Raw genomic sequence first — 26,377 nt, 5'->3', positions numbered from 1 at the left:
TGATGGGGTCCGAAATTCAGCGCCCGGTGACCAGGGCTCGTCCCCTGAGGAAGGAGCGTCCTGTTGCTCGTCAGAAGGTGAGCCCGGGACGCCGGGAGCCGCCTCCCCAGCCCCGAGGCGGGCTCCTTGTGCGGTGTGGGGAGCAGCCGGGGGGGGCCGGGAGACCGCCTGGCCGGGGCGTCCTCCGCGAAACCTGCCGTGGTCCCGGGTCCCCTCGGGGTGTAAAACTCCCCTCGCCACCGTGGCTCCCTCATAAAGACGGCCCCCAGGTCCCCTGTTACGTTCGTGTAAGCCACCGAAGAAAACGCTATCGGTTCATAGAAAGATGCCGTTTCTTGACGCCTGAAATCGTCTGTCAGAAGTTATAGTTTGAAGACATAAAGGCGTGTTGTCAAAGGGGAAACAGCAGCTGGTACGAATACGAAGAAATGAGAGGAAAAATTCTCTTTGCACAACGCGAAGCATGAGGAAGAGTGGTTCCCAGTCGGCATGGCGGTGTTCCATTCAAAGGGGAGTACGACGAGGGCATCATTCCTGACAGAAAAAAAGATCCTTGTAAGTGGACAAAAATGGCAATAGATAATAAGCTGAACAGCAAATTTCGCATTTACATTGGGCTTAATTATTTTATGAATCTTGTATAGGCAATACAGAAAGTGCCTCCGGTAACAGAAGGGGAAAAAACCCACCACCCGCCTGCCTAAAAGTTCAGTGTTATGTCGGACTCATTTCACCACGGTTTGGTAACCGCTGACAGGCTGTAGTCCAGCAGGGAGGAGGGCCGAACCTAACACAGCCTCCTCTTGTCCCAGAGGGTAAACCTACGGTGACAGCACTTCTGCAAAATACTACCGGTCACAGCAGGCATCGGCCTGAGCTCATCCCCATGTGAAGGCTGGAACAAAGTTCTGACAAGATGTGCGGTGCAAGAAGTAAATCATTAATATTTACTGGACTGCTTTTCAACTGCCTAGAAACGGTGAGTTCAACTCATTTGTTTTACAAGTATTTTCGGGAATGAGACTGTACTCTTTGTAAAAGTAAACTAAAAGTTAGGGTAGACACTATCTGGCACCCACTTCTATATTCATATTTTGTTACTATTACACTTTTGCAGTGTTTACAAGTGACTGAAAAAAATGTATTAGGACCCAAGGTCTTTCGAAGTCTGTCAACAACTGAAAACTGGATTAGTAGGCAGATTCAGAGAGGAAAATGAAGAAGTAATACAATCTGCATACCTGTACCAAATCTCATTGGTTGCATAAACTTTCCATGCTTAAAGAATCTGAGCAAATACATCATATCAGTAAAATGTGTTAAAAAATGTAGTATTTTAAGATGTTGTTGTTGTTACTAACATTAATAGTTTTTTAATTTTCCAAATAAAGTATTTCACTTTGTATTTCTAATTTTTTTACATCTTCCTTTTCAGATCTTTTCAGCTAACACAGGTAAATCTTCAAAATGGTATTTTGGTTTTGCCTGCTTGTTTTTGAATGGGTCTGAAGAGAACACGTGTGATTTCTAATAAAACATTCTGTAAGTTCTCGCAGCTTTATAAACAAAAAATGTTTTCAAGTTTGATTCAACTTTAAAAAAAATTATGTTGATATCTTTATAAATTTTAAACCTCATTTTTAGGAGTCCCAATTCTGTCGGACACTCGCACAAAGATTCTGACGGACCACTTACGCCTTGACACTAGCGTGAACAAGGGAGAACACTCAGCTGGACAAATTGTGCTGTTCGTTACCTACATAACTGTGCTACAAATAGGATTCAAACTGTCCCATATTTGCACCCAATTAATTGTTGTATCTTCTAATAAAAAAACCAACCTAACAAAAAACCACACACCCCCAAAAAACCCAAAAAGCACACCAGAAGAAGCATGATCTCCTAAGCGCAAATACTTCCAATGTTTTACAACATTTTATACTTTCTTCAATCTCATATTTTGTGCCTACAGCTCCTGTTGCCTTAAATGTGAATATTGACTAGTTTAAAATACAAGGAGTGCAAGATTACAAGAAGTGCTCCCAGAATTCATTCATTCTCTGGTGATAGTACACGTTCCTGCATATACTGCACTGTCAAGAGTCTTAAATGCTTAATCGTTGCAGACATGTTGTTGCAGTATCTGGACACTTACTGTAGCATATTCTTTTCATGATTTGCAAAACAAGCATTTGACCCTATTCATGTGTGGAATACTGTTGACACTGGTTGTATATTCGTATACAGATTATACCCAGTATTTTTTAAAATAATTAGACTACAGCATATGGGGGTTTTAAGAAAAATAGCCATCATCACAACATGATATTATGACAGCAAGCAGCAGTTATTACAGTAATTAATGGATTACAAAAGTGAACAAGGAAAATAGCACTCCAAATTCAGTGGAATGCCTATCATCTGAAAATTAGGTCACGTAGATGCTTGATAAGGCACTGAACAACCTTCTTGTCAAGACTTCACTAAATTCAGGAATGACTGAAATGGTTTTTTGATAATGATTTTTTTTTTTTTTTTAGGTTTCTCTATGTCTATATATGATGTGACATCACGAAGCATTTATCTCAGATGGCCCAAGATTTCAGGAGCCTCTTCTTACAGAGTCACAGCTACAGCTGTGAATACTATAGGCCATTCATTACTGGCTCATTTTAGTGATGTTACATTTAAAGGAACTCTAACTTCCTTAACTCCCAATACTCTTTATGCTATACAAGCAGAAGCCATTGACAAGAATGGAATTATTCTTGCAGAAACACAGATTATGCAGTCAACAGGTTAGTAAGAGAAACTTTGTGAAATATAATTTGCATTGACCTCTGTAGGTCTGGGATTTTATCCTTGATGTTTCATTGTACCGGTAGGGAATAGCTGCCATTCCTGTTGAAGCCTTTTGCTGGTTCTCCTATCGAGTTCAATATTAGCATGATTAGCTCCTTTTACCCTCTGCTTTTTTTTAATGTATATGTTTCCCTGACCTGCCACGCACAGCTTGCTCAGACTGCAGCTTTCCAAATCACCTACCCTTTCATTACAGATGCAGATGCGAAGCTATATACATTTTTCAGTACTGATGCTTATAAACGGTATTTTTGTTTCATTCACAAAAGGACTTGTAGCCTGTAAGTCTCATTGATGGATATTGAAGAAGAATCTACATAAACAGAAGTGCTTTTTTTACTCTGAAATGTAATTGAAGAAATACTGTGTTGAAATTCTGTTTTTAAAATAATTTAACTGATAATGTTTAGAAATAGCCATTATTTTTCCAGGAGAATTTGTTTCTTACAAAAGTAATTATTACAATAAAAATTGAAAAGAAAAAAGTAGCAGTGTTTATCCCGATAAGTATTAAAAAAACCTCTATTGCTAGCTTAGTTATGGGAGAACAGATATTAATGATTAATGTTCTGTAATTTATTTATGATATAAATCATGTGCTATATATTCTCTACTTGACTGTTAGGCAAGCAACTCCCTTGGACTTGCATAAGGATTTCTTGCACAGAAATTTTTATGAATTGTTACTAAAGACAATATTTTAAAAGGAAAAAAAAATCATAGTGCAATAGCTTGCTCAAAAATCGCGAAAGACACACCTGCAAATGTTCCATAGGCGTGGTCACATAGTATATATGTTACCATTTTTACAAATGGGGCAAAAGAGGGTGTCTGACTACAGCTGAATAAGAAAATTCTTGGGACTAGGAGAGCAGACATAATGCTCAGGAGTTGTATAACCGTGTATGATACTTGCCTAGAGTCTCTGAAATCCCAAATTAGCTGCCTTGCTATAAATAAGTTTGCTTCAATGTGCATACTTTCATCCCAAATACTTTTTCATTCCTTAATTTTAGGTGGGATATGGGATACACCTTCATTTTATCTTTTTTTCCTCTTCTAGTGAGTTTTTTGCAGCCTTGCAATATATGGACTTGCTTTACGTATGCTGATTCTAGTCTGAAAAGCCTGATTACTGAACATGTTACTTGTGGTTAAGAAATACACCCTTTGTAGTTACTTTTGTGACTGCAGTACATAAAAGCAGTACACGAGCTCTTTCTGAATGGCCTGCAGCATAGCATAATAGAAAAGCATTTAGTTGCAATATTTGATGTGTCATGTTATTGTATATCTAAGTATATCTGCTCTGAGCAGGGAGTTGGCTAAGATGACTTCCCCTGGCCCCTTCCAAACTGAATTATACTATGTTGCTCTGATATAGAAATGCCTATGATTCAGCATCCTATTTCAAACTGCTTTGTATAAACATCCACTTCTTCTTTGTATATATTGAGTTGTATATTGCTTTCTATAAATATCCAGTATAGTTAATTGGCTATAGAGCAAGACAAAAAAGAGACCTCTCAGTGGAACCTGGGTTAAATCATGGTCATTTTCTAGAGTGATTTCAAGGGTACTAGAATATTTTTATAGATGTATATTTATTTTAGAAGAAAGTTGGTCTAGAATATCTCAAGGCTCTGTGTATTTTGTTAATGTTCATTTAACTTAAATTTTAAACATTCATAGAAAGCATAGGCCATTTGTCCTGCACTTTGTGAAATGTTCAGGGCACTTAGCGTTTCACAGGGCTGAGTTCCCCAACTTCAGTATGTCTATTGTTATTTCCATTTTAGCTCCAGACATACCTGTTATTGACCAAGCTTATTCAAAACTTAGCAACAGTATCACAGTGGAATGGAGAGCGGTACCTGGGGCTACTAGTTACCTGCTGACTGCACAAGATGGAGATTCCTTCATTGAAACTGTAGTTACAAATTCTCCAGGCACAGTGACGGGACTGAAACCTGCCACCTTGTACAGAATCACTATCAGATCTATAAATTCAGGAGGAAAAAGCCAGCCTTCACCTTTCAGAAAAGCAAAAACAGGTGGACTTTCCAATTCTTACTTCAAATTCTGTAATGTTATTATAATATAAAGCATTCATGAGAGCACCCTTTTTTTTCTTTTTTTATTTCAACAGAAAACAAACAGTATAGCCCAGGCATGTACCAGTACTGAGTTATTATAATCTTATATTTTAAATTGTATTGATCACATTCTCCTTTCAGTTTTTGAGGACTAGAATTCGGCCATCTGACTTAATGACCAGGACAAGAGTCTGAATTAATGATTTACTTTATGACAGTACTGTAAGTTAATAGGAAGTTTTACTATAACTTGTGTGAATGTATGTATTTTATTTTAACAAAATCGAGTTTTATTTTAACAAAAGACATAACTTGAGGAAATGGAAGAAATGAAGAAACAACTAAAAGTATAAAATAATAAGACAATGTAAAACTTAGAGGACAGGAAATGCTGTATCTTCTTTGTGATTTTCATTCTTTTACGCACTCAATCTTTCATACTTTGCGTATGAGTCATATTCATTTTACAAAACCTGTAATATCATAACAGATGCACCAAATCAGTTTCTGTATTTATTCTGTCAGTCTTGCATTAATTTATTTTTCTGGTTTTGTTGTTGCTGAATTTGTCTCTCAGAGTTTGGTGATTGTTGTTTCTGTGTATTCGTTTCAAATTTGGCCCTTTCAAACAGTATTGCTGAAAACCCAAAAGCTTAACTGGTGTTCTTTCTCAACAGTCCTGGCTGCTCCAGTTCTGTCTGTTAGCTCTCCGAGTTGTGACTCCATTGCAGTGCGCTGGAAGGCTGTGTACATGGCAGCTGGATTCTCTGTGTCCCTCATGAGATCAGATGGTTTGGGCAGAATGCTGAAGGAGAACACCACCAATACCTCCTTGATATTTACAAATCTAGATCCAGGAACTCTCTATACTATCAAGGCATATGCCTGGAATGTCAATGGGATACCTGGAGATGATTTCACATATAACCAAAGAACAAGTAAGAAATTTTATTTTCTGAAACCAAATAAGCATTTAAAAAAAAAAAAAAAGGTATACCAGGAAGTATTTATGTGTGTGTGTGATTGTGTTACGTTTTTCAAAGATACATTGGGTAGATTTTCAGATCATATAATTTTTACCCCATCCCAAAGTTCATGAAAGCTCAGATGACGTGGCTATGTTTAATGAATGTTACTGAGGCAAAGATACCATTAACAACCACTAAAGTTGTACCTAGGACAGGCCTGGGTAAGGATTACACAAGCTTAGACTGATTTGAGGATTTTTCTAACTGTGAGAAGCAAATACTCAAATAAGGCAAGGAGTTTCAACAGAAAGCTTTGTGACGGTGTACAACGCGAACGATTTCTTTAAAAAATTGTCACTTTAACATGAATGAGGTTAAGGTCTGCACCACAAAAATTGTATTTGGTTTGCAAGTTATGAAAAAGATCATGTCTGTAGGCCATATGCTAAGCTGTATCCAAACTGATATGCCGTAGGTCCTAATGCACCAGCGGATGTTCAAGTAGCTTTTAATAGTGGTGCTTTAAGAGCTATTGTTTCTTGGATGCCAACAGAAGGAGCTCTAACTTACAGCGTGACAGCCTCCAGTGGACTCTTGAAACTGAAGTGTAACACATCTTCTGCCTCCTGCGTGGTGCCATCACTCCAGTGCGGCTCTGAATATTATGTTTCTGTCACAGCATACAATGATGCTGGATCCAGTAAACCTACTGATGCAGTAAGCTTAAAAACTAGTATGTGTCATTGATCCTTATATAGCTTATGGCATTTTAACATACATTTCTTTGATTTCAGATGTAAATTAGTCCATTACAATTCACGAGTGGTTCTCAGATAGTTATTTCTGCTTCTGAACTTCGTGCATGAACTGTGCCATATACCTCTCTATTGTGGGGATAATAGCCTAAACTTTCTTCATATTTCTGTGAGAAAAACTTGCAATGGTCTATATATTGTTGGCTGAACCAGTAAGCCTGCATTTTCCTCCTACCAGAAGTGCCTGTTCTAAAGTCAATTTTCTGAGCGTAAAACTAATGTAAGGAATAACAGATCTGTCCTACTGTGCCAGGTCTGTCACAAATAGATTGGGAGAAATCTGTGAGGAAATAGCATTAAGGACTGGCCCTAGGCTGAGAACTGTTCTAGGCTAAATCTAGTTATCAGTTAGAAAGGAGGTCAACAAAACCACATTCAGCTAAAGTAGCACCACTAGACTAAATTAAGATACCGTCACAGACCATTTGGAGGTAGCAGCTTTGTCAGGACAAAAGGTTGCTCATTTCAGCTACTTAGCACCACTGCCATGTCAGAGGTTATTGCTTCCTGACCTGTTAGATGAACTGCCCATGTAAGCAAAACCTAAACCGTTTTTGTTACTACCTGCTACCTTAAAGATACAACATTATTTACTTAATTATTTGATGTAACCTGCCTCATTTTGACTTCTCATTGATATGAGTTAGAGATCATCCATGTGAGCAACTCAGAGGTGGATCTAACGGGATGAGAGAGCCTTAAGCAAGAGACAACTTTTAAGCTGTGGGCTGTAATCTTCTCAGCCAACGGTGCTTCAGCTAGATCATGTATATTCATTCTAATAGCAGCAAGCTAAACTTTTTGAACTAGAAAGAAAGTAAACGTTATTTAAGCAAAAGCCATGGAGTTCGCAGTTTAATGTGACATTTTGGCATGCCAAATGCCAAAGGAAACCTGAGCAAAGGACAGCTCTATTCAGACACAGCCAGTGAGTTTCATGCCAATATATAAAGGGTTTTCACATAAAGGCTTTTAGATGCCAAGTGCTATTCAAGCTAGTATTCTGATTGTCATCCAAAACTACTAGTTGTGAGCACAGACCGTGCCAGTTCTTTTTGAAATACCACCTGGTGCCACTGTTTTTGTTCACAGGGGCACCTTAAGCAGATCTCTTTTCTGTAAAACATGAAGGTAACATCTATTTTGTTCAGTAAAAATCATACTCACTTTTCATCTAAACGTAAGTAGCATCCTCTGTGAAGGCAGATAAGTTGCTGTCTTCTTGAACAAGACAGAACAACTGTTCAAGCTGAGTAGAATAATTCTATATATTCCTGATTTTCCTTTATTGCCCAAAAGTATAACCTCAGTAAAAATATTCTGATTAGAATTCTTTTTTTCTTTCTCTTTTTAATTTTTTTTTTTTTCAGTTCCTTGTGCACCGGTAAATATATCAATTGAAGAGGATGAGCCTGGCCACTTGTTGGTATCATGGTCTAGTGTCAATTTTGGTTATTATTATGTGGTTTTTGTGAAGAGTGATGATGGCTTGGAAGTGCACTGCAACACATCACATACTCAGTGCCATTTCCAGTCGGACTGTGGCTTCACCTACTTCATTAGTGTCTTTGCATATAACAAGGCAGGGCAGAGTCCTTTAGGTGATGTATTCAATTACACTACTGGTAAGTAGCAATGTATTCTTGCAAATTCATTTTGGATCCTTTAACTGTGTTTATGGTAGAGCTGACTGGACATTTTTATTGGAAGATAATGACAAACTTCTATTTTTATTCAATTTTGGGGCAAAACACACAGAGGTTGGCAGAGAAAAAGAACCACTTTACATTGCAGTTGAATTTAACTTGCATAGTCAAGTGCAACAACACGCTTGCAAACCTGAAAATAGTTTAACGATTCACAATCATCAGGGAAGGACATACAAATAACACACAGTCCTGGCATAACATTTGAATTCTAGTCCTGTTTTTTTTGCCTTAGGAAGGGTGTACCAAAGTCTTAAACTTCCTCATAGAGCATTTTCGTATTTGGAAAATGAAAAAATAACGAGTTCAGTGGGAAATTGTGAAGACCATTGTTAGAGTTATTTAACCGCTAGATGCTTTGAAATTTTAAATCGAGGATATACATACTTCCTATGTCTTACCTATACATTAGAATGCCCTCTATTGATTTGGAAGGAGGGGTGCTGAATTAATTCAAGAAGTAAGTCTGGGATTAATGAGACTGTTTGCACAGTATCAGTCACCTTTGGAGATTTAAGACATGAAGCACATAGATAAATGAAACGAGGCTCTTTGGTTTCGTGCCAGTTTTCAGTTCCCATTCAAGTTTCCCTCTCTGCCTTGTCTGTTCCCAGCACCTTGCTGCCCCAGCGACTTGAGGGCCGTGGTCGTGTCGAGCGACACCATGCAGGTCACCTGGGCGCCTGTCCGAGGTGTTGACATGTACCAAACAAGAGCTGTCGACTGGAGCGGTGTGGCGCTCTGCAACGGCACCGCCACGGCCTGCACCTTGTCGGCTCTGCGGTGCAACACCCAGTATAATGTCACAGTTTATTCTTTCAGTGAGGCCAGGGGCAGCAACACGTCATGCGCATCTAAGTACGTGGCAACAGGTATTAATGATCATTCTTACTTTCCTTTGGCAGAAGAAATAATTAGTTAGACACTGCAGTGCTTCATGGATGAAAAGCATTACTGGAGTGCTAAGTTACTGTAACTGATAAAGAAAAAAACAAAATACTGGAAGTCTTTAAAAATGTACTGTCAGCAGGGACCTAAAAACAGATTTGGATTGAAAGCTTCTGATAGCTCCAAGTCTTTGAAAATTGGATTTACAATCCATCTCTGGTTTTGTGTGCAATATCCTTATGTTGTCAGTTCTGTCACGAGTTCTAAATTCTCATCAGGAGTAACCATGTAAGGATCATATACTTTTCCAAAGTAGTTTGTCAGTTCTAACTGGAAGTTAATTTTCACGTGTAACTTATATAGTATGCATAAACAATCTGTTTAAATACTGTTAATATGAAATATTTCAGCTCCCTGCAGTCCTGAAATTAAAAATATCTCAAAGGAGGCTCCTTCTGTAGTCAGTGTGCACTGGCAATGTAACAATGAAGATGCTACATACATTGTCACTGCCAGAGGAGAGGCTGGACTTTGGCATTGCAGAAGCTCTGGAAATTCTTGTACCCTGATTAATCTTCCCTGTGGATCTGCTTTCTCTGTTAGTGCTATAGCAAGGTCACCAGCAGGACAGAGCTTACCAAGCCACAGTGTTCCTTTAGAGACAGGTATGTGGGAATTGTTTATAGTGGAAAATATTTAGCAGCATAATATTAAAATAGTTCTGTGTCTCTTTATATGGTTTTGGCTTTTTTTAATTACAATGTGTGCGTATTATACTATCTATTGCAGGATGCCCGATATCCTCTGCTTTAACATGTACGTTTCTTTGTGCGTGTGAGAAGGAAGGATCACTTGGCACTTGCCTCATACTGAGAAGCCTTAGTGCAACCAATTATCATCTGGCACAGCTAACTAAAATATAACAACATAATCCACTAATGTAACACATAACTTCCTTGTCAACATTTTGACTTTTAGTATTACCAGGAAAGGCAAAGAGGTGATGTCCATGTCAACAAATAAACAGTGTGAAGAACAGATGAAAGCACAACCTACCCACCATTCCTGCTATTAATTTGCTAGCAGAGTTGTGTCCTGTACCACTTACCCAGACAATCCCCAGGCACAGTTCAGAGATTAACGTACACCGGGATCTGTTTTTAACAGGCAGTTTGGCTGCAGTCATTTTACGATGTAGAGGAAGAGATTTTAAACAGACAGAGCTGGACTAAGCTATGTGACTTGAGGGGTAGAGATGTACCCTGATATTCTGATGACAAATTTTAGTAATTTTTAGTATCTTGGTGAACAATCATCTTATAATAATTCCAGGGTTACAACTCACTTTTATAGACAAATTGATCTTATATTGACATTCAGTTTATTAGAAGCTTGCCAAAATAGTCAAGTACTTTTCAGGCAAACATTAGCATGCTGAAAAGTATGCAAGTCTTCATTCCTTTGCTCTCGATCACGTACTATTCTAGTTGCAACCCCCCAAAATACCTTGCAAGTACAAAACAGAATTGACTTCTCTTTTTTGTTCTTTTTAAGCTCCTTGTTGCCCTAATGACCTGATAGTAACTCAAGTGACAGAGTCTGTAACAAATATCAGCTGGTCTGTTGGGATGGGCGCACAGACATATGTAACAACACTGGAGTCTCCAAAAAGACAGGCAAAGTGTCACACTCTACAAAACTACTGTCTCCTGGGATGCATCACATGCAGCACCAACTATACAGTATCTCTGAAAGCAGTCAGCGAAACGGGTTTGACATCCAGTTGCACATATCAAGGATATTCTTCCAGTATGTAAATTGTAAATGCAATTGGGAAGAAAAAGACTCAGTATACAATTTACCTTGTATAATCTTCCTCTCATACAAATAGTGCAGCTGAAATTCAATACACAGTTAATGCACTTGCAGTTCTCTCTTTTAAATGCACTTTGGATTATTTTCACGTATCGTTTAAACCCTGTTCTTATAACTGCCATCAGGTGGCCATAGAAAGAAGTTTTGATAACATTGCTCCAGAACCAATTTTTTAATTTAAATTATGCTACAGCATAATTAAATTTTGAGACCACAAAAGGATTCTGGGCACTCTAGGGTAGCCCTAGTGCCTCCATAGTCAGGAGAGAGCAATAATATTCCAACATGTAAAACAATGGCTGAATTCCAGCCCCATAATACGAGTCTGATAGAACATTTTCTTCCCTAGTTCGGTTCAAGAATTCTTTTGGCTTTCTGTGAAATAATAATTTCTCATTGAAATGCTGGTATATAGTGATGGTAATCATATCATCTGGTTTAAAATGCACTATAGGAATTTACAATGTATTGTGGGTTCACAAAATCTGCTTATTAATGTTTCTTATTTTATTAGGTGCTTGCTGCCCTTCTGGGGTGAAGCTATATCGACTCGGCAATAATGGTATCAGGGTATACTGGCGAGCTTCTGAAGAAACGATAGACTACCATACTGATCTACATGGCTCAAAAGGCAATTTCACCTGTACCCCTAGCTCAGGTCTAAGTCACTGTGATATCACGGAGATACCTTGTGGAGATGTCTACACAGTGGTAGTATCTCCAGTTACTGATAAGGGGCCGAAGGTTACATTTTGTCCTAAAAAAATATATTCAGGTAAAACTTAAATTTCTTTGAATGATGTATTGTCCATGCATGCAAGATGGTTAAAATAAGCCGAATTTATGTCAGTAAAGGTGGCAGGGAATAGAACTTTTCTATTCTAGTGTTGACTCCAGAGTAAGCTTTACGGGTGCTATCTTGCAATATCTGTAACAGGAACTTCACAGTAACATTTTGGGACTGGACATACTTATCTACACAGGTGCCTCAACTGGATCACCCATAACCTGGTGAATACAGAGAAGTTAATTTTCAGTTGGGAGGTTAGTAGTGGTTAGAATACAGAAGCAAATAAGTGAGGATTTTTAGTTGTTTTGTTTTCTAATTTGTTTTATAGAATTATTGTTTTTGAATAAAGGAACAAATCAAGAACTTCTATGAACCACTCCTAAGCACATATTTTAAGTAAAAATTGTTTAAAGTAGTAGTAATTTCCTCGGGATTCCTTTCCCAGGGCATAAATTTAATCCATTATAAAACTACTGCTACCTGATGGGATTGCACAGTTGTATAGCATGGACTACATTCTACAAACGACTACTGTTTTCCAGCTTACAACCTGACACCTAACAACATTTATACTACTGTTTCATGTCATTTCAGTAACCTGTTCTGGAAGCTCTGTTGGAATGGGTAAGAGCACACAGTACATCCATTCCAAATCCAGGATGTTTGTAACTGCAAATAAGATGCAAATAATGTATGTATTTGATAGTCAAGGCTTGTGTTAGTGTTATGCAGGGTTGTCTCACCCCCCATCTTATAATGTGCAATTAAAAAAAAAAAATCTTACCTATATTGTGGCCTGTATACCACCATGCATTCTACACTGTCACAACATTTAGTTTATCTGATAGCACATAATAAGAGGGAGGCTTACCTTTTATAGCCTCACCATATCCCGTTACATTTTAAACTAGGTCACACTTCTGATTTTTATTTAAAGAAAACATTTTAAAAAGTGTGGCTTACCTCAACCTATTTTATTTTATTTCTTCTGGGGTTTCAACAGGGTAGTCTTGTGCTTTATTTGCCTATCTAAACTGCTAGAAAACTTCAAAAGCAGCCACTGAAACAAACATTTCTCAAGACAGTTGCTTTTCCATAACTGAAATTATCTTCATTTCTGAATTCTGTTATAGTGATTTATAGAGGAAAGAGCAATGCAGAACAACATATCTAGATGGAAATTCTGGTTCAGATAAGGAGGTAAGTTATAAGAGTCGTAATTCAGATTAGGATGTATTAATCAAACTTTTCCTGCTGCATAAATCCTTGGGATTGGAGGGATAAGCTTCACCAATCTGTATATCCTAAATAGAACTGGTTTGTAAAATCCATCAAACTTACCTCAGAACCCTCATGTCATCTACTCCTACTGTCCATACCGGTTTGTCCTCTCCTCCATTTACAATAAACCCCTCTTTCACTTCATTAAGCGTTTTCTAATACTATCCTATAGTTCCCCAGAAGACCCCTCAAAATCCAAACAGATCAAGATACTTTTCAGCACTCATTTACTTTCTCTCTCTGCTAGCTAAGATTGCTCATTCTCCAACAAAAGTACTGGTGTTCGGGACTATTTACTGCCCTTGTCTCAAAAGGATGGCAAGAAGTCACTGCTGACTTTTTTTCCCCCCCAAGGTTGATCATCTCTTTGCTGCTGTTGTTCTACAGCTATCCTGGATGTTAAGGTTGTTGACACTACCATTCCCCCTAAATGCTCTCCTCGGTCTTTCTTTCCCTGCAGCTGGAAAGATGACATCTGTGCTTAACTGCAACAGTCACAGCTGCTTGAAGGCTGGGAGGAGGGAAGCTGAACCGCTAGCCATATCTGAGATCTAATCCAGGACATCACATTTGAGCCCCCGCTGATGAGATAATTTTTTAAATGCAGATGAACACCAATAGATCTCCGTAATCTTGAGCTGTAATTTTCCCTGTAAAGCAATCAGTTTTAAAAGCTCAAGACAGTTGTTAATCAGTAGGTGTGTCCTAGACCTCATGTGTCAATGAAATAGTAAAGGCTGAGATAAAGAGTGAAATTTAACTCCTTAAAAAAAAAAAAAAAAAACAAAACCACAGCAGTTTAGGTGCACTCAATTTAAAGTAGCTTGAGGCTTAATCAAGTATTCTAAGGCTATTTAATTTAAATTTAAAAAAAAACTTTCTTCCTTTACGATTTTGAGAGGTGACTCATGAGGGTAAACATAATGTCCTCTTCACATCAACTGACTTGTTTTGCTTTGTAGCTAATGAACTGACAGATACTACTAAGATTTTAATTTCCCATTTTTCAGAAAAGGCAGAACCTTTTCTCAGACTCCACAGTGGTTACTTTTTCAGCCAACATAGAAAGCAAAGTTCAAGTTCAAGGATTCTACATACACATAAAAAGTAAAACAATTACTCAGATACCTTACAAAAACAGTCTTCAGAAGCTTATGTATAAAGGTTACCAAAGGCAACAGGGTTTTTAACACCGTTTTCAGCTTATAAAAATAGACACCATGCATTCTGAAAGTTTCCTTTTTTCACAGAACACGGTTGTACTGCTTCCGATCACTTGCCCAAAATAATCTCATGGGAATCTCGCTCGTCAAGAAATTGATTGTAGATGGCCCAAGAATTACATGTTGCTTCTTAGAAAATGATCTGCATTTATTCACTGTCAAACAAGTCTTTCTTTAGGAAGCATTATTTAAAACTGCCCTGCCTTAATAAAAAGTTGGGTTTATTTCTCGTTTGATTTGAAAAAAAAATTTCAGTATTGTTCACAACTTTCTTCCTCGAGGGTTTTATTTAAATACGTTTTCTTCGCAGTCATCATTGTCAAACAGTGTCACCAAAGCCTAAGTGTTTAACCAAGTGGCTCTTAACTGGATTTTCAGAGGTCTAAAGCAATCAGTTTCTTTCGGAATCAAATTCAGGCCACAGCTTTCCTTCTCTTCATATAAGGAATTCTGATATTTCCGTGCTCTAACAGTAACTCTAATGTATTTTAAGCAATTATAAACTGTTGGTGTATTTTTTCTCTGTTCTTCCTGGCATACAGACATCGACATCTCAAAATTACACACTACAACTTTGACAATGCTGTAGTACTATTTTCATCAGCTCATTTTCATGATTGAAAACAAGAAGTGTAATTGTAACAGAACATATTATTTGCATGTCTGTTAAATAAAAAAAAAATTTAAAAAAGCAAAGCTGAAGAGGGGTCAAGATTCCAAGAAACACCACATTGATTCAGCTCAAAACAAGTAGTTAGAAGATGTAGACAATTTACCCAAACAGAGAGGAAAAGCAACACAACCAAACTGAGCCAGATCCACACCTCCTGCTGTGGTGGTGTATACATTGCAGGCGTTGTTACTCAGGCATTAGACATTGGCTAGTAATAAACAACAGCGCCGATACGTGAAATGTCACTGGCACTCGCCAAGATGATTAAAAAACTTCAGTCAGGATTTGTTTCAGGTTCTCTCCAGATGGAGGCAAATGCTTTTTTGTGGGTCACGCTGACTTGTTTTAAGATCACAGGAAAGGACAATTAGATGTAGTGTTTTCATAGATGTAGTTTCTACGCTATTTAATAGTATGAAGCTCTGGGCTTCATGAAGCAAAAAAACCCCCAACCAACCAAGAAAACCCAAATAAACCCCAAAATAACAAACCCCAAGCAACCCAACCCCACAAACCCACTCATTAAAAGAAGAAAAACTTGAGAATCAAGAAAATTCCTGGGTTAAACACTAATGAGACCAAAAGAAGCCTTCTAGTGGCAAATAAGGTAAATGAAGGCTGTCCTCATTGTTTTGACAGAACCCATGCAATCTCCTGGCAGACTGCAACGGCAGTTCTAATAATCTACTAGCCGGGGTATTTCTTAAATGGCCAATACAGTTTTTCTCCTCCCATATTAAATGAGAGCTCAGTATTTTGGTTTTACACTGCAATGGAAAGAAGTTGTTGAAGCTTAAGCTCTGTTTCAAGCTCATTTAAAATCAGGTAACAAAAATATAAGCAGACAATACCTGAACAACCTTGGTATTAAAAGATTTCTAATACTAAGGATCACGGTGACAAAGGAAAGACTACCAATTCATAAAGCAATACGTAAGAGCAGGGAGGAAGAAAAAACTGAGTTTGTTATTTTTTGCTTCTTTGAATACTATGGAACGAAGTGTATTGTTAGAAATTCAAGCACTGTTCGTTTTCTCCTGGAGGTTTAAAAAGATCCTAATATTTAAATATCATATCTAGAGGACCCGCATCACACAGAAGCAAAAAAAGACACAAACATCAATTTATTTCTACCCTCAGGTCACTTCATGGTCACGAATGAGTCACACTTAACATTCTTCTTTGCTTTGGGCCGCTGCATTTCTTTGTTAGCTACATCTTCCTCATAAGGTATCTATCACGTAAAATCCCTTATTCATACGAAGCGTCACTTAGTCTGAAAATGAAACGTGGAGGAACCCAAACACTCTTCAACTGGCAATGCACATGCAGGGAAAAGCTGACACCCAATACAAAGGAATTAATTGAGAGTTTATTCCAGATGGTTCTCCTCACTTAGTATACAAGTCATCAGAGTAATCTATCAAATAGACTTGGACTTCAATGATATGATTTTTTTTCTATAATGCATTTTGGTTTTTGCTTCTAACAACCTGTTTAAAAAAAAATCTGCCAGATGAAATGTTCAGCACAAACTGCAATCCTTACTATTTGTAGAAAATATGACTTAAAAAAAGGACACTATCAGGTAATTCTTATTTTAAATGTTTACACTTATAAAAATGCTTTGGAAGCTTGAAACTGAAATCCTTTGTAATAATTTTCTTCTTCCTACCTCCCTCTTCCCATCTTAAATGCCTTTATTAGCCCAGGATTATCACAAATAACAGAGTGCAGCTGCTGATTAAAAAACATTAGAAGACCACAAATGGTTAAATTGTGTTTTTAAAAAAATGGAAGCTTACATGGATTTTTTTCAAACAAATAAAATGCATAGATGGCTACGGTACTCATCCATCAACCTGTACAGCATCCACTTGAGGTAGCCTTTCTAAAGAATTACTGAACAAGCCCCAACATAATCTAAATCTTTGCGTCAAAACCACTCTCTCCTTGAAAGTCCACTCTCAATTTAACACCAGTGGTGATCAACAACATAATACATTTTAAAAGCTTTTGAAAAAACAGCAGGTACAGTGGACATAAATGTTAGTTCTAAATCTGCAGCCCTCAATGTACACTGTATGCACATAAATATCTCGGCTATAATACACATTCAAGATCCATCCCTAAAAGCCATACTATTATGTAAAGCGCAGCCATGCTAACTTCAGGATACAAACCATAATTCCACGTCTGCGAAGTGAAAGTAGAATTAGTGGCAGTTTATTGCCTCATACAAATTTAACCAACATGGCAACCATGCCAAAGGAATTAAAACATTTTCAGGACATATGTACAGACTGTACATTTCAGAAACATCTGAACAATAAAAATGCAAGAACAATCTCTGCATTACGAATTAAACTAAACAAATGGTTCGAAACCGTCAATGCATTGAATGGGTTTACAAAGGCACTTCCCTACCCAAAATAGGAAATGACAATCTGCAGCCTAGAGGGAGGTCGGAGAAGAGTGCTCATCAACTACTGCACAATCTCAACTTTAAGAAAAAATAAGCAGGATTTAATCAAACATTTATAGGATTCAATGTGATCCACTTCTGAAAGAGTTCACACAGTCTCATCTTTGTTTTTATGTTGCTTTTCTTGGCTCTCTCGTTCCGTGCTTTGGCTCCTTCGACGATCGTGTTTGTCTGAATGGTCCTTGCTATCACTGTGATCATGTTTGTGGGAACGTTCTTTGCTTCTGCTACGCTTTCTAGATTTTTCTTTGCTGGGACTCTGGTCTCGTTTTCTGGACTTCTCAACACTATCTGTTCTTCCTCTGCTTCTGCTTCTACTTCGCTTATTTGACTTCTCTTTACTTTCATTTTTATGTTTACTTGATTTCTCTTTGCTCCTGCTTCTGCTGCGCTTACCTGTATTCTTACTTCGGCTCCTACTCCTATGCTTTCTTTCCCGGCTTCGACTTCTACTATGTTTTCTCTCTTTTTTGGAATCCCTCTTGTCATCCCGGTGTTTCTTGTCATCCTTGTCATCCTTGTGTCTTCTCTCTTCTACATCACCCTTACTTTTCCTTTCTTTTGATCTTTCTCTAGATCGATCTTTTTCCCTCTCGCTACCTCTTTCCTTATCGTAATCTCTCTCTTTTTTCCGGCTCCGTTCATTCTCTTTCTCTCGCTCCCTATCCCTGTCTCTTCTATCTCCTTTCCTGTCACGACTCCGACTACGGCTTCTGTATCTGTCCCTGCTTCTGCTTCGCCTCCGTTCTAGTGTGCGATCAGTACTTCGAGATCTCCGCCTTTCTTTTTCTCTCTCCTTAGCTTCACGTTCTAATCTCTGCCGTTCTCTTTCTCTTTCTAGCTCTCTATCAAAACTAGATGATCCATGGCCTTCCCGATGATGACTTCTGCTTCTGGATCTTCTGGGAGACCTCCTGGGACTGATGGATCGTCTTGGAGACCTTTTAAAATAAGAGATACTCAATATGAAATACAACCTTGTACAGGTAAGGGGCCCTCTTTACTTTCCAATTTATACTTTACGTACACGGTCGATATTTAATCTTAAATACCAAATATCATCTGATTATTTTAATCCATTAGCATCCATAAACTGTTTTGCCTGTTGCCTTAAAACCTATCTCAGTGAAAAGACGACACGTTTCTGGTAATAAGTAGCTCAATATTGAACTTTTAACATTCATTTTCAAAATAACGTGTATATGACCTTGAACGTCTACGTTCTGCATGCCGGTCTATTTCTTCCATTCCCTCCTTGCCATCTTTCTTGATTTTTCTAGGTCTGCTTTTAATTTGCTGGTCAATGGTTTTCTGGACTGGCACAGGAATTCTTGGAAACAATGTGGAAAACCATTCAAGCTTAGTGAGGAAGGAACGAAGCATCTCTCCGATGGTCATAACGCAACCCCCACCTGCCTTCACATCCAGGTCCTACAAAATACAAGCAAAAAACATCCTGATGGTCAAAAATATTCTTTACTGGTTTTCAAAAAAAAAAAAAAAAAAAATGCTGCTACATTACTGCCCTCTTGAAGTCTCATGATTATGAAAGTTTACTTGTCTCATATTCTAACACATTTCCTTAGAAAAATTCAAACTCTGCATCCTTTGGATTTGGCAGTATGTTACAGATAGGGAATGGGACTTAATATATATGCATGCAGGCACATACTAATCCTGCAGCCATCTGGACAGTAAGGGACTGTTGATGAAGAGATTAACGCGAAATCCCCTTACACAGTCTGGTTATATGGTATGATCTTGTATTTTATTTAAATGCCACAAAGTTGAGCAGTCCTCTCACACTACATTTAATACTCCATTCTGTGGACATACGACTGCGTACCATCATACCCAACCCTGTGGCCTAAATCATTTAAGAGCTACATCATTGCCTATCTAAAAATGATCATAGAAAAACCTCTAGTACAAAATGGCATCCTAACAGAATTGGAAGCAATAGCAAACCAACTGCCATGAAGCAGTGAGGTTTCTAATTTAGAAATATGTAAAAAAATAAATAAATGAACAAATAATTGGAAACGCATAATCCATGATGACCATTGTCTCTGAAAAGGGTCATTACCGCATGAAGGCCTTCTTGCTATGCCCTCTCACAGCTCAGGACATGTTAGTCAGCTATTGTCAGTCCCAAACCTATAGTGCAAGCACACAAGGAAAGTGAGATTTGTTATCTAAACAGGAAGAGAAAATCTAAATGTAAAACTGCTTGCACTCACACACATTTAAGTGTTCAGATATACAGTTTTTCCAAATATAATCGCTGCAGAGATCTAAAGAAGAAAAAAAGGAGTTAAACGTAGCACCTGGAGAGTACGTACAGTTAAAACAAAATAAACATAAGAAGCATTTTGTAAAGTAACTCTGTATCCTGGGAAGTTTTTCACAGCAGCATGACAAAAGATGAACTGCTTCCACATATCTAAGAACTGGAGGGAAAAAAAATCCCGTAGGTTTAAATAATTCCATATATATAAATTTGCTTCATCCTACCGAGCTTGACCAGGACTGGCAAGAAACTTAAGACAAGCAGCCCCAAGCACTTTTTCCTACATAACGCAAAGCTACTGAAAGCAGCTGGGAGAGAAACACCAATTCCAAAAATATATTGGGAGATTTTAAACAACAATAAACAAATACACGCTGATAACCAGTATCTGCAAGAACTGAAATGTGTAAACTCAAAAAGGTGCTTTGAATAATGAACCAGTTAAGACCTGCACAACGAATCGCACTTGTGATCGCTTTATTGTCCTGGGAATCAAGTTGTTTGTGGGACCCTGAAAACGAAGCCACCCCAATCCTCCTCGTAAGTTACAATGCAACATTGCGGAGAAGAGTTCATATTAACTAGCACCACCTGGGGGAGAAGGAGGATATCACAGCCATGCAACCGAGATGTAAACTTGTTTTGATTTTTGTTACAAACGTACAATAACACAGGTTTACCTGAAATAACAGCTGTTTCCTTTGCACAGTGTTTTTGATACTTAGCATGAAAGAAGCTGTTCAAAATAAATACACTGCATTGCAGTCAGATACAGGTATGATTAACGCTATTTTTAATACAAGTATTCGGACATCATTTGCAACTACAACATTTGAAATGTCTTGAAGCAGATGCCTCCTGTCACACTGAAGAGGGCAAGTGATCCTTCCTGTTCCATTCTTACATCTAGGATGCAATTTAAAACCTGCTCAATAAATACAAATTGCAACAGTATGTAGCAGACTGTAGAGTCAACTTCACAGATCGAGAAACCTCACCCACCAGCTCCTACTCCGTTTCTCCAGAGGGTAAATCAGGACTACGGCACCAAAGGTATTCGCCTATCTGACTGCATAATAATGCAGCCTCTTTACTGAACTTCTTCAGTTAGCAGCTCAAATTTCTTTTTCTGCCCCGTTAGCAAAGACATTAAGGTTACTAGAAACAATGGCACCTTATGCAGTAATTAGGCTGTTTGTTTCTCCTCTGAAGGAATCCTGGGTTTAGTTATTCCAGGACATGAATAACAACCACAAAGATTTTTTGGTAATATTTTTCAGGGTGAATGTTGGTTTCTACTATATACTTCCCACTCTTCTACATAAGCACCAATTCCCCCTGTCCCAATAACTGCAAAATACAAATTTAGCACTCTCGGGACTTACTATACATTGCCTAAAAATAATTCTTCTTCTAAAAACCGCACAGAAGCCACACGCACACAGCCTGCTGTCTGCATTCTGATTTAACAAACCTGTTTCACGTGGCTTTGTAATATTTGACACAGTGACATCCTAACCAATGGAAAATACTGTTAAATCTTTGAAATCTGAGAAAAATGACCCGCGTCCCCACTCAGACCTGCTTCCTGCACTAATTAATGAAATTACAAGAACATAACATTGCAACATTCAAACTACAGAAAACCTTATCAAGCAGTGTTTAAACCTAAAGTAGTAACATGAAAAGAAACAAAAGAAAACAAATTATTACCCTCGCCGACATACCTCTTCATCATCAAGAAAGGATTCAAACCAGTCCCATAGATCTGTAGGTGGTTGTGTGTACCTTTAAGTACAAAAAGAATGTAAAATTTTAATGCAGCTTTCTGTATATTAAATTTGTCATTAGTTGATTATATCGATACTTACCTAATATACATAAATCCAAGAGCCCTAATATATGGAGAGTCTGTGTGAGTTATAAGGCCCATCACTTGCTTACGAGTGAGTTTCAGTGTAAATAATTTGTAGAGCAGACAAAAGGCAGTAGACACAATTCCTCCAGTTCCAACACCACGCACCTTTCAAAAGAAAAAAAGTTAGGTGACAACGCAGGAAGTCAAAGACATTATCCCAAATCTACAAAAGAGTACGAGAACTAACACAGGACAAAATCTAAATCTACAAACAGAGCCATGTGGAAAAAGTAACACTACTGGCATCCACAGTTCCGGAAGCAAGGGGAATATATCAACTCTTTGTAATAAATACTTTTACATCTAGGGACTGAGCCAACATACAAGCAAGTTCTAGCTATGCTTGGAAAATTTAGTTACTGGACAGAAAAATTTAAGAAGGCACGTACTTCTACTTACCCCTCCACACATCCCTGTCTGGCCTGCTGTCTTTCTGCTCCCCTTTTCCCATGGTTCAACATGCGTGACCTGACAGGGGTGGGGGGGGGGAAGGAAAGAAAGAAAGAAAATGACAATTGCAACCTCCATAACGTTTAGCTGCCTATACAAACCTAATTTAAACAATGAATAACCTGAATCAATCTTAAATAGCTTGTCTTCTCCTGCCAAATTCAGGATCAAGTCTGCTTTGTCATTAAAGCAGACTTTTTTTTTTTTAATTACCGCATTAAGAAATTATAGCCAAAATCGTGGATGAAGTTTAAACAAAACAAAAAAAAACACCACAAAGCAAACATCCGTGCTTATTCTATACTCCACGTACTTTCAAATACTTTATGACTAAACCCCATCATTACTATTTTCTATGGTGACTAAACAATTACCTTTATTTAAACTCTCTTAACAAGTTTAGTGATACCTGCTGATGACAGCTACAGAAGTCAAAATCTACAGTCTCGTATTCATAAATCTCATTTATGCGGTGAGCTTAGCTAGAGATTTCTTTTGAGTATCACCTACAGTTAGGACAAAAGAAAGATGTCTATGAAGTGCAGTATTTTAATCTAAAAAGGCAGTGTTTTTTCTTGTAGACTGCAGTGATGTTCTTAGATAAAATGGTTCCCAAGTACTAATGAGTAAAGCTTGCCTAATTCAAATCTTTTGAGATGCATTTAGACATGAGTGCACAAACATAGTTAACCAACACCATTCCTTAAATTTGACAGTAAGAGTCTTAAACAAGTTAAGAACCATAAAACTGCCTAAGCTACATTTGAAATTGTGAAATTCAGAGAAGTAATGTCTGGCTCAATAAACAAGTATATTTCCTAAATATGTTAACTTAAAAAAATAAGTAAAAGCAAGACAAAAAGGATACAATGGCGTTACAGTGGATTAGGGATAAGAGTCTGTGGCCAAGTTGCACTGTAGTTCACAAATTGAAATTCCTTAACAATACACAAAACTAATTATATATAAAATCACATGAAATCAGAAATATACTAACGGCTGAAGTTGCTGAACTGTTTTTTTTTTAACAGTTGCTGTCCTATCCAAATAGGAAACATGAGATGCCAATACTGTAGAATTCAAAAATCCACTATGACTTCCTGTATCATTAGCATCGCGTGAGAAGTTCACAAATACTATGTAAATAATACTGCACATCCTTCTGATTATTTACAGTTTTGCCTCTCACAGGAAATGAAAAGTATCTTAGTCAAAGGATCGAGTACGACACTATCACAATGGTAGTCTTCATTTTTTTTTTAATTACAGTTACATTTATTGGCCACAATCAATATAAAAATGCTAGTTTTGACAGGTATCAATAAAAAAACCCCAAAGCCCTGAAAACAATACTCATTTCAGACAAGAGCATTTAAAGTTTTGATCCTACAAAGACTGCTGCATATGCTTAACTTGTTGGAAGTATACAGATTAAATGAAGTTGAGGATATGTGCATGGTGCTAAGGTCAGGGTACAGAAAGAGGAAGTCACCCACTTTGCAGATACAGAACCGAAACTGGAGACCAGAACTACAAGTGAATTCATTCAAGTATCTAGACAGAATCCATATCTTCAAAGATGGTCCCTATCACTAGCTGCCCACGTGCTTAAGATCATCCTTCCTAAGAAACCAGCGCCTAGCGTTCTTAAATTTTTTTAAATGAGCCACTTATTTTGGTTCCCAAACAACGACAAATACACTCAAAAATACACCTGCTGTGGTGGATATCATGCTCACTAAGGGAAGGAGGAAAAAAAAAGCCAGCAATTTTTCAGAAATCTTAAAACATGAACAGAATTCAAATCTCCTGAATATCGAGGAAGTACCTTAACCATCAGGTTATCTTCTCCCTCACATCTATTACTCATGAGTAAGTAAGGGACTGAGTTTTTCTCTTTATTTAGCACACAGTTTTGAGTCAGAATAATTGTCAAGCTCAGTAAACAAAGTTTATTTACATTGGATTAATAAGCGGATTTTTAATGGTATGTCAAAATTCTTCCCCAATTTAAGATTAAGCCATTTATGGAATGAAACACCGAGACAAGCAAATGAACTATTTGACCTACTGCAGTTGAGCTCTACCCATACTAAGACGACAAATCACATCAAATATTTTTCACTATGTCTGAAAGGGTCCACGTAAAATACAGTAAGCTCTCAAATTTTCTGAAAATATGTTTCTTTTATAATTTTTTCCTCTCTTGCCATCACTTGCAAGAATAAACTTTGCTGCTTTCCATTCTGATAGTCAGAATGAATTATTTCTATCTCATACGCAGCAAGTGGTAAATTAACCGAAGAGAAGCTTTGTCGACAATCTATACTACTCCAAGCATTAGGAGAATTAAGCAGTCTGCTCCAAATGACAGAGCGCAAGCAGAAAAGTGCTGTCATTAAGAGGAAAAACAGTAGCACTGTCTCTGTAAGTAAGTACAAACAATGCCAAAAATCTCAAAGTACTTCCGCGGAGTTATTTTTCACAATTACAGTGGCCTAAGTAACTTGACTTGCCCTGGTTAAATGAGACAAAAAAGCTACCTTTTTTTTTTTTTAATTTCAAAGTATATTGAAACCCACTAACTGACACAGTAACATTATCGAGCAGAATCAATTCACCTGAGAAAAATATCTCAATAACCACCAAAGTACAGATGACTGAAGACAGCAGCCTGAATTATCGAAGTTTTGCTCTCATCACCAGAACAAAGAATGCGGCTGTGTTGATGAGCATTAATTATGCGTACCTCTACCTGGGAGACTGGCTTGATGGAAGCCTTGCTGCAAAACTGACTCAATCCTGCTAACAAAACAAGAACTGAGACATGGGTGCACTGGTACAGTTCAGTTATCTCCCCAGCACATCCTACCCAACGCCAAGAGAAGCGCTAGAATGAACGAAGCACTAAAACGAACTAGTTTTTGATTGGGCGTGGAGGGGGGGATCCTAAGCTCTACCTGAGGAAGGCGGCCATTGGCAAACTCCTGCTGAAACCACCTACGGTCACCGCCACACCTCCTGTGCAGTTACACGGCCTTCGGCAACTCCTCGGCTGCGGGGAGCGCTCGCCTCCGGGAGCGGCGTGCAGATCGGGTCCCCCCCACTCCCTCCGACTGAGAGCGCAGTCCTTGGACGGCCATTTCATCCCCACTGCCCCGGCTCACGCTGCCCACTTCAAAACTAACTTACAACGCCGTAATTCCAAATCCGACGCCAAACGCACTTTTTTTTTGCGCGAGAGAGAAGGCAGCACCTTGGATTCTCCCCATTAAGCAATAAAAAAAAAAGAGGTTTGCTCCCATCCCTTACCGCAAGGCCAGGGGCGGGAAGGCAAGAGAGAGAATCCGCGGGCCGCGATCAAAGCCTTCCCCCTTCAAAAACCGCAACCACGGGGAAGCTCGGGACAGGCACCGGGACAGCCCCGGGGGGGTCCGCGGCGCCCAGGGCGCGGCCCGCAGGCTCACCTTGAAGTAGATCTCGTCCACCACTTCGTGGTAAGTCTTGAGCTCGTAGAGCTGCACCTTGAAGTAGGGCGACGAGAGGATGTTGGTGAGGATCATGGGGTTCAGGTTCATGGTCTTCTCGTTCCCCCACAGCGGCAGCACGTTGCCCTGCTTGCCCGAGGCCGCCGGCTTGGGGGCTCCGCTCTGCAGCTGCTGCTGGGCCGGCGGGACGGCGCCAGGCTGGTGCTGGGCCGCCTGCTGCCCCTGGCAGTTCCCGGCGCCGACAGCGGGGCTGTTGTTGGCCATGGCGGCTCGGGGCCCGGAGCGGGGCGGCGGCACGCGGCCTGCGGGGCGGAGGAGCGGCAGCGCCACACCAGAGCGCGGGCTGCCGGGCCGGGCGCTGCCTCCGCCAACCGCCGACAAGATGGCGGACTCCGCGGAAGTGACGGCTTCGCCTTCCGGGACCGAGCCGACCAATCCCCGCGGGGGAGCGGCGGCGGCGCAAGGCGGGGGCGGGAGAGAAGGGGGAGAGGCCGGGGCGCCCCCTGCCCCCGGGGCTCGGCCCCTTCCCGCGGCCCGGCCGCGTGGTGGTGGTGGTGGTGCTTCCTCCT

General features: G+C 39.0%; 2 protein-coding genes across 3 annotated transcripts; one reads left to right on the top strand and one right to left on the bottom strand.

The window, feature by feature from the left end:
- Positions 1–61: 61 nt before the first annotated feature.
- FNDC7 (fibronectin type III domain containing 7) lies at positions 62–14,041 on the top strand. Of its 2 annotated transcripts, XM_076337944.1 has the most exons (15): positions 62–555; positions 645–979; positions 1,436–1,454; positions 2,541–2,798; positions 4,662–4,916; positions 5,636–5,896; positions 6,402–6,659; positions 8,112–8,366; positions 9,062–9,319; positions 9,746–10,000; positions 10,890–11,144; positions 11,725–11,985; positions 12,595–12,624; positions 13,134–13,200; positions 13,742–14,041. In XM_076337944.1, exons 2-14 carry the CDS (start codon positions 917–919, stop codon positions 13,172–13,174), a joined length of 2,469 nt encoding a protein of 822 aa, XP_076194059.1. In that variant the 5' UTR covers positions 62–555; positions 645–916; the 3' UTR covers positions 13,175–13,200; positions 13,742–14,041. The 2 variants fall into 2 exon arrangements, with proteins under 2 accessions (XP_076194059.1, XP_076194058.1); XM_076337943.1 differs by lacking the exons at positions 62–555; positions 645–979; positions 1,436–1,454; ... (1 more) ...; positions 13,134–13,200; positions 13,742–14,041 and adding an exon at positions 1,645–1,742 and having other exon boundaries at positions 11,725–12,362.
- Positions 14,042–16,285: 2,244 nt separating this feature from the next.
- On the bottom strand, positions 16,286–26,142 carry PRPF38B (pre-mRNA processing factor 38B). Its single transcript, XM_076337942.1, has 6 exons — positions 25,788–26,142; positions 22,270–22,338; positions 21,824–21,975; positions 21,680–21,740; positions 18,870–19,093; positions 16,286–18,603 (listed from the first exon to the last, which is right to left on the bottom strand). The coding sequence occupies exons 1-6, from the start codon at positions 26,070–26,072 to the stop codon at positions 17,751–17,753; spliced, it is 1,644 nt and encodes a 547-aa protein (XP_076194057.1). The 5' UTR covers positions 26,073–26,142; the 3' UTR covers positions 16,286–17,750.
- Positions 26,143–26,377: the final 235 nt, after the last annotated feature.

This window comes from Aptenodytes patagonicus, chromosome 5 (genome assembly GCF_965638725.1).
Source record: "Aptenodytes patagonicus chromosome 5, bAptPat1.pri.cur, whole genome shotgun sequence".
Lineage (NCBI taxonomy): Eukaryota > Metazoa > Chordata > Aves > Sphenisciformes > Spheniscidae > Aptenodytes > Aptenodytes patagonicus.
The sequence above is the reverse complement of the archived record's forward strand: the minus strand, read 5'-3'. Positions and strand labels throughout refer to the sequence as shown.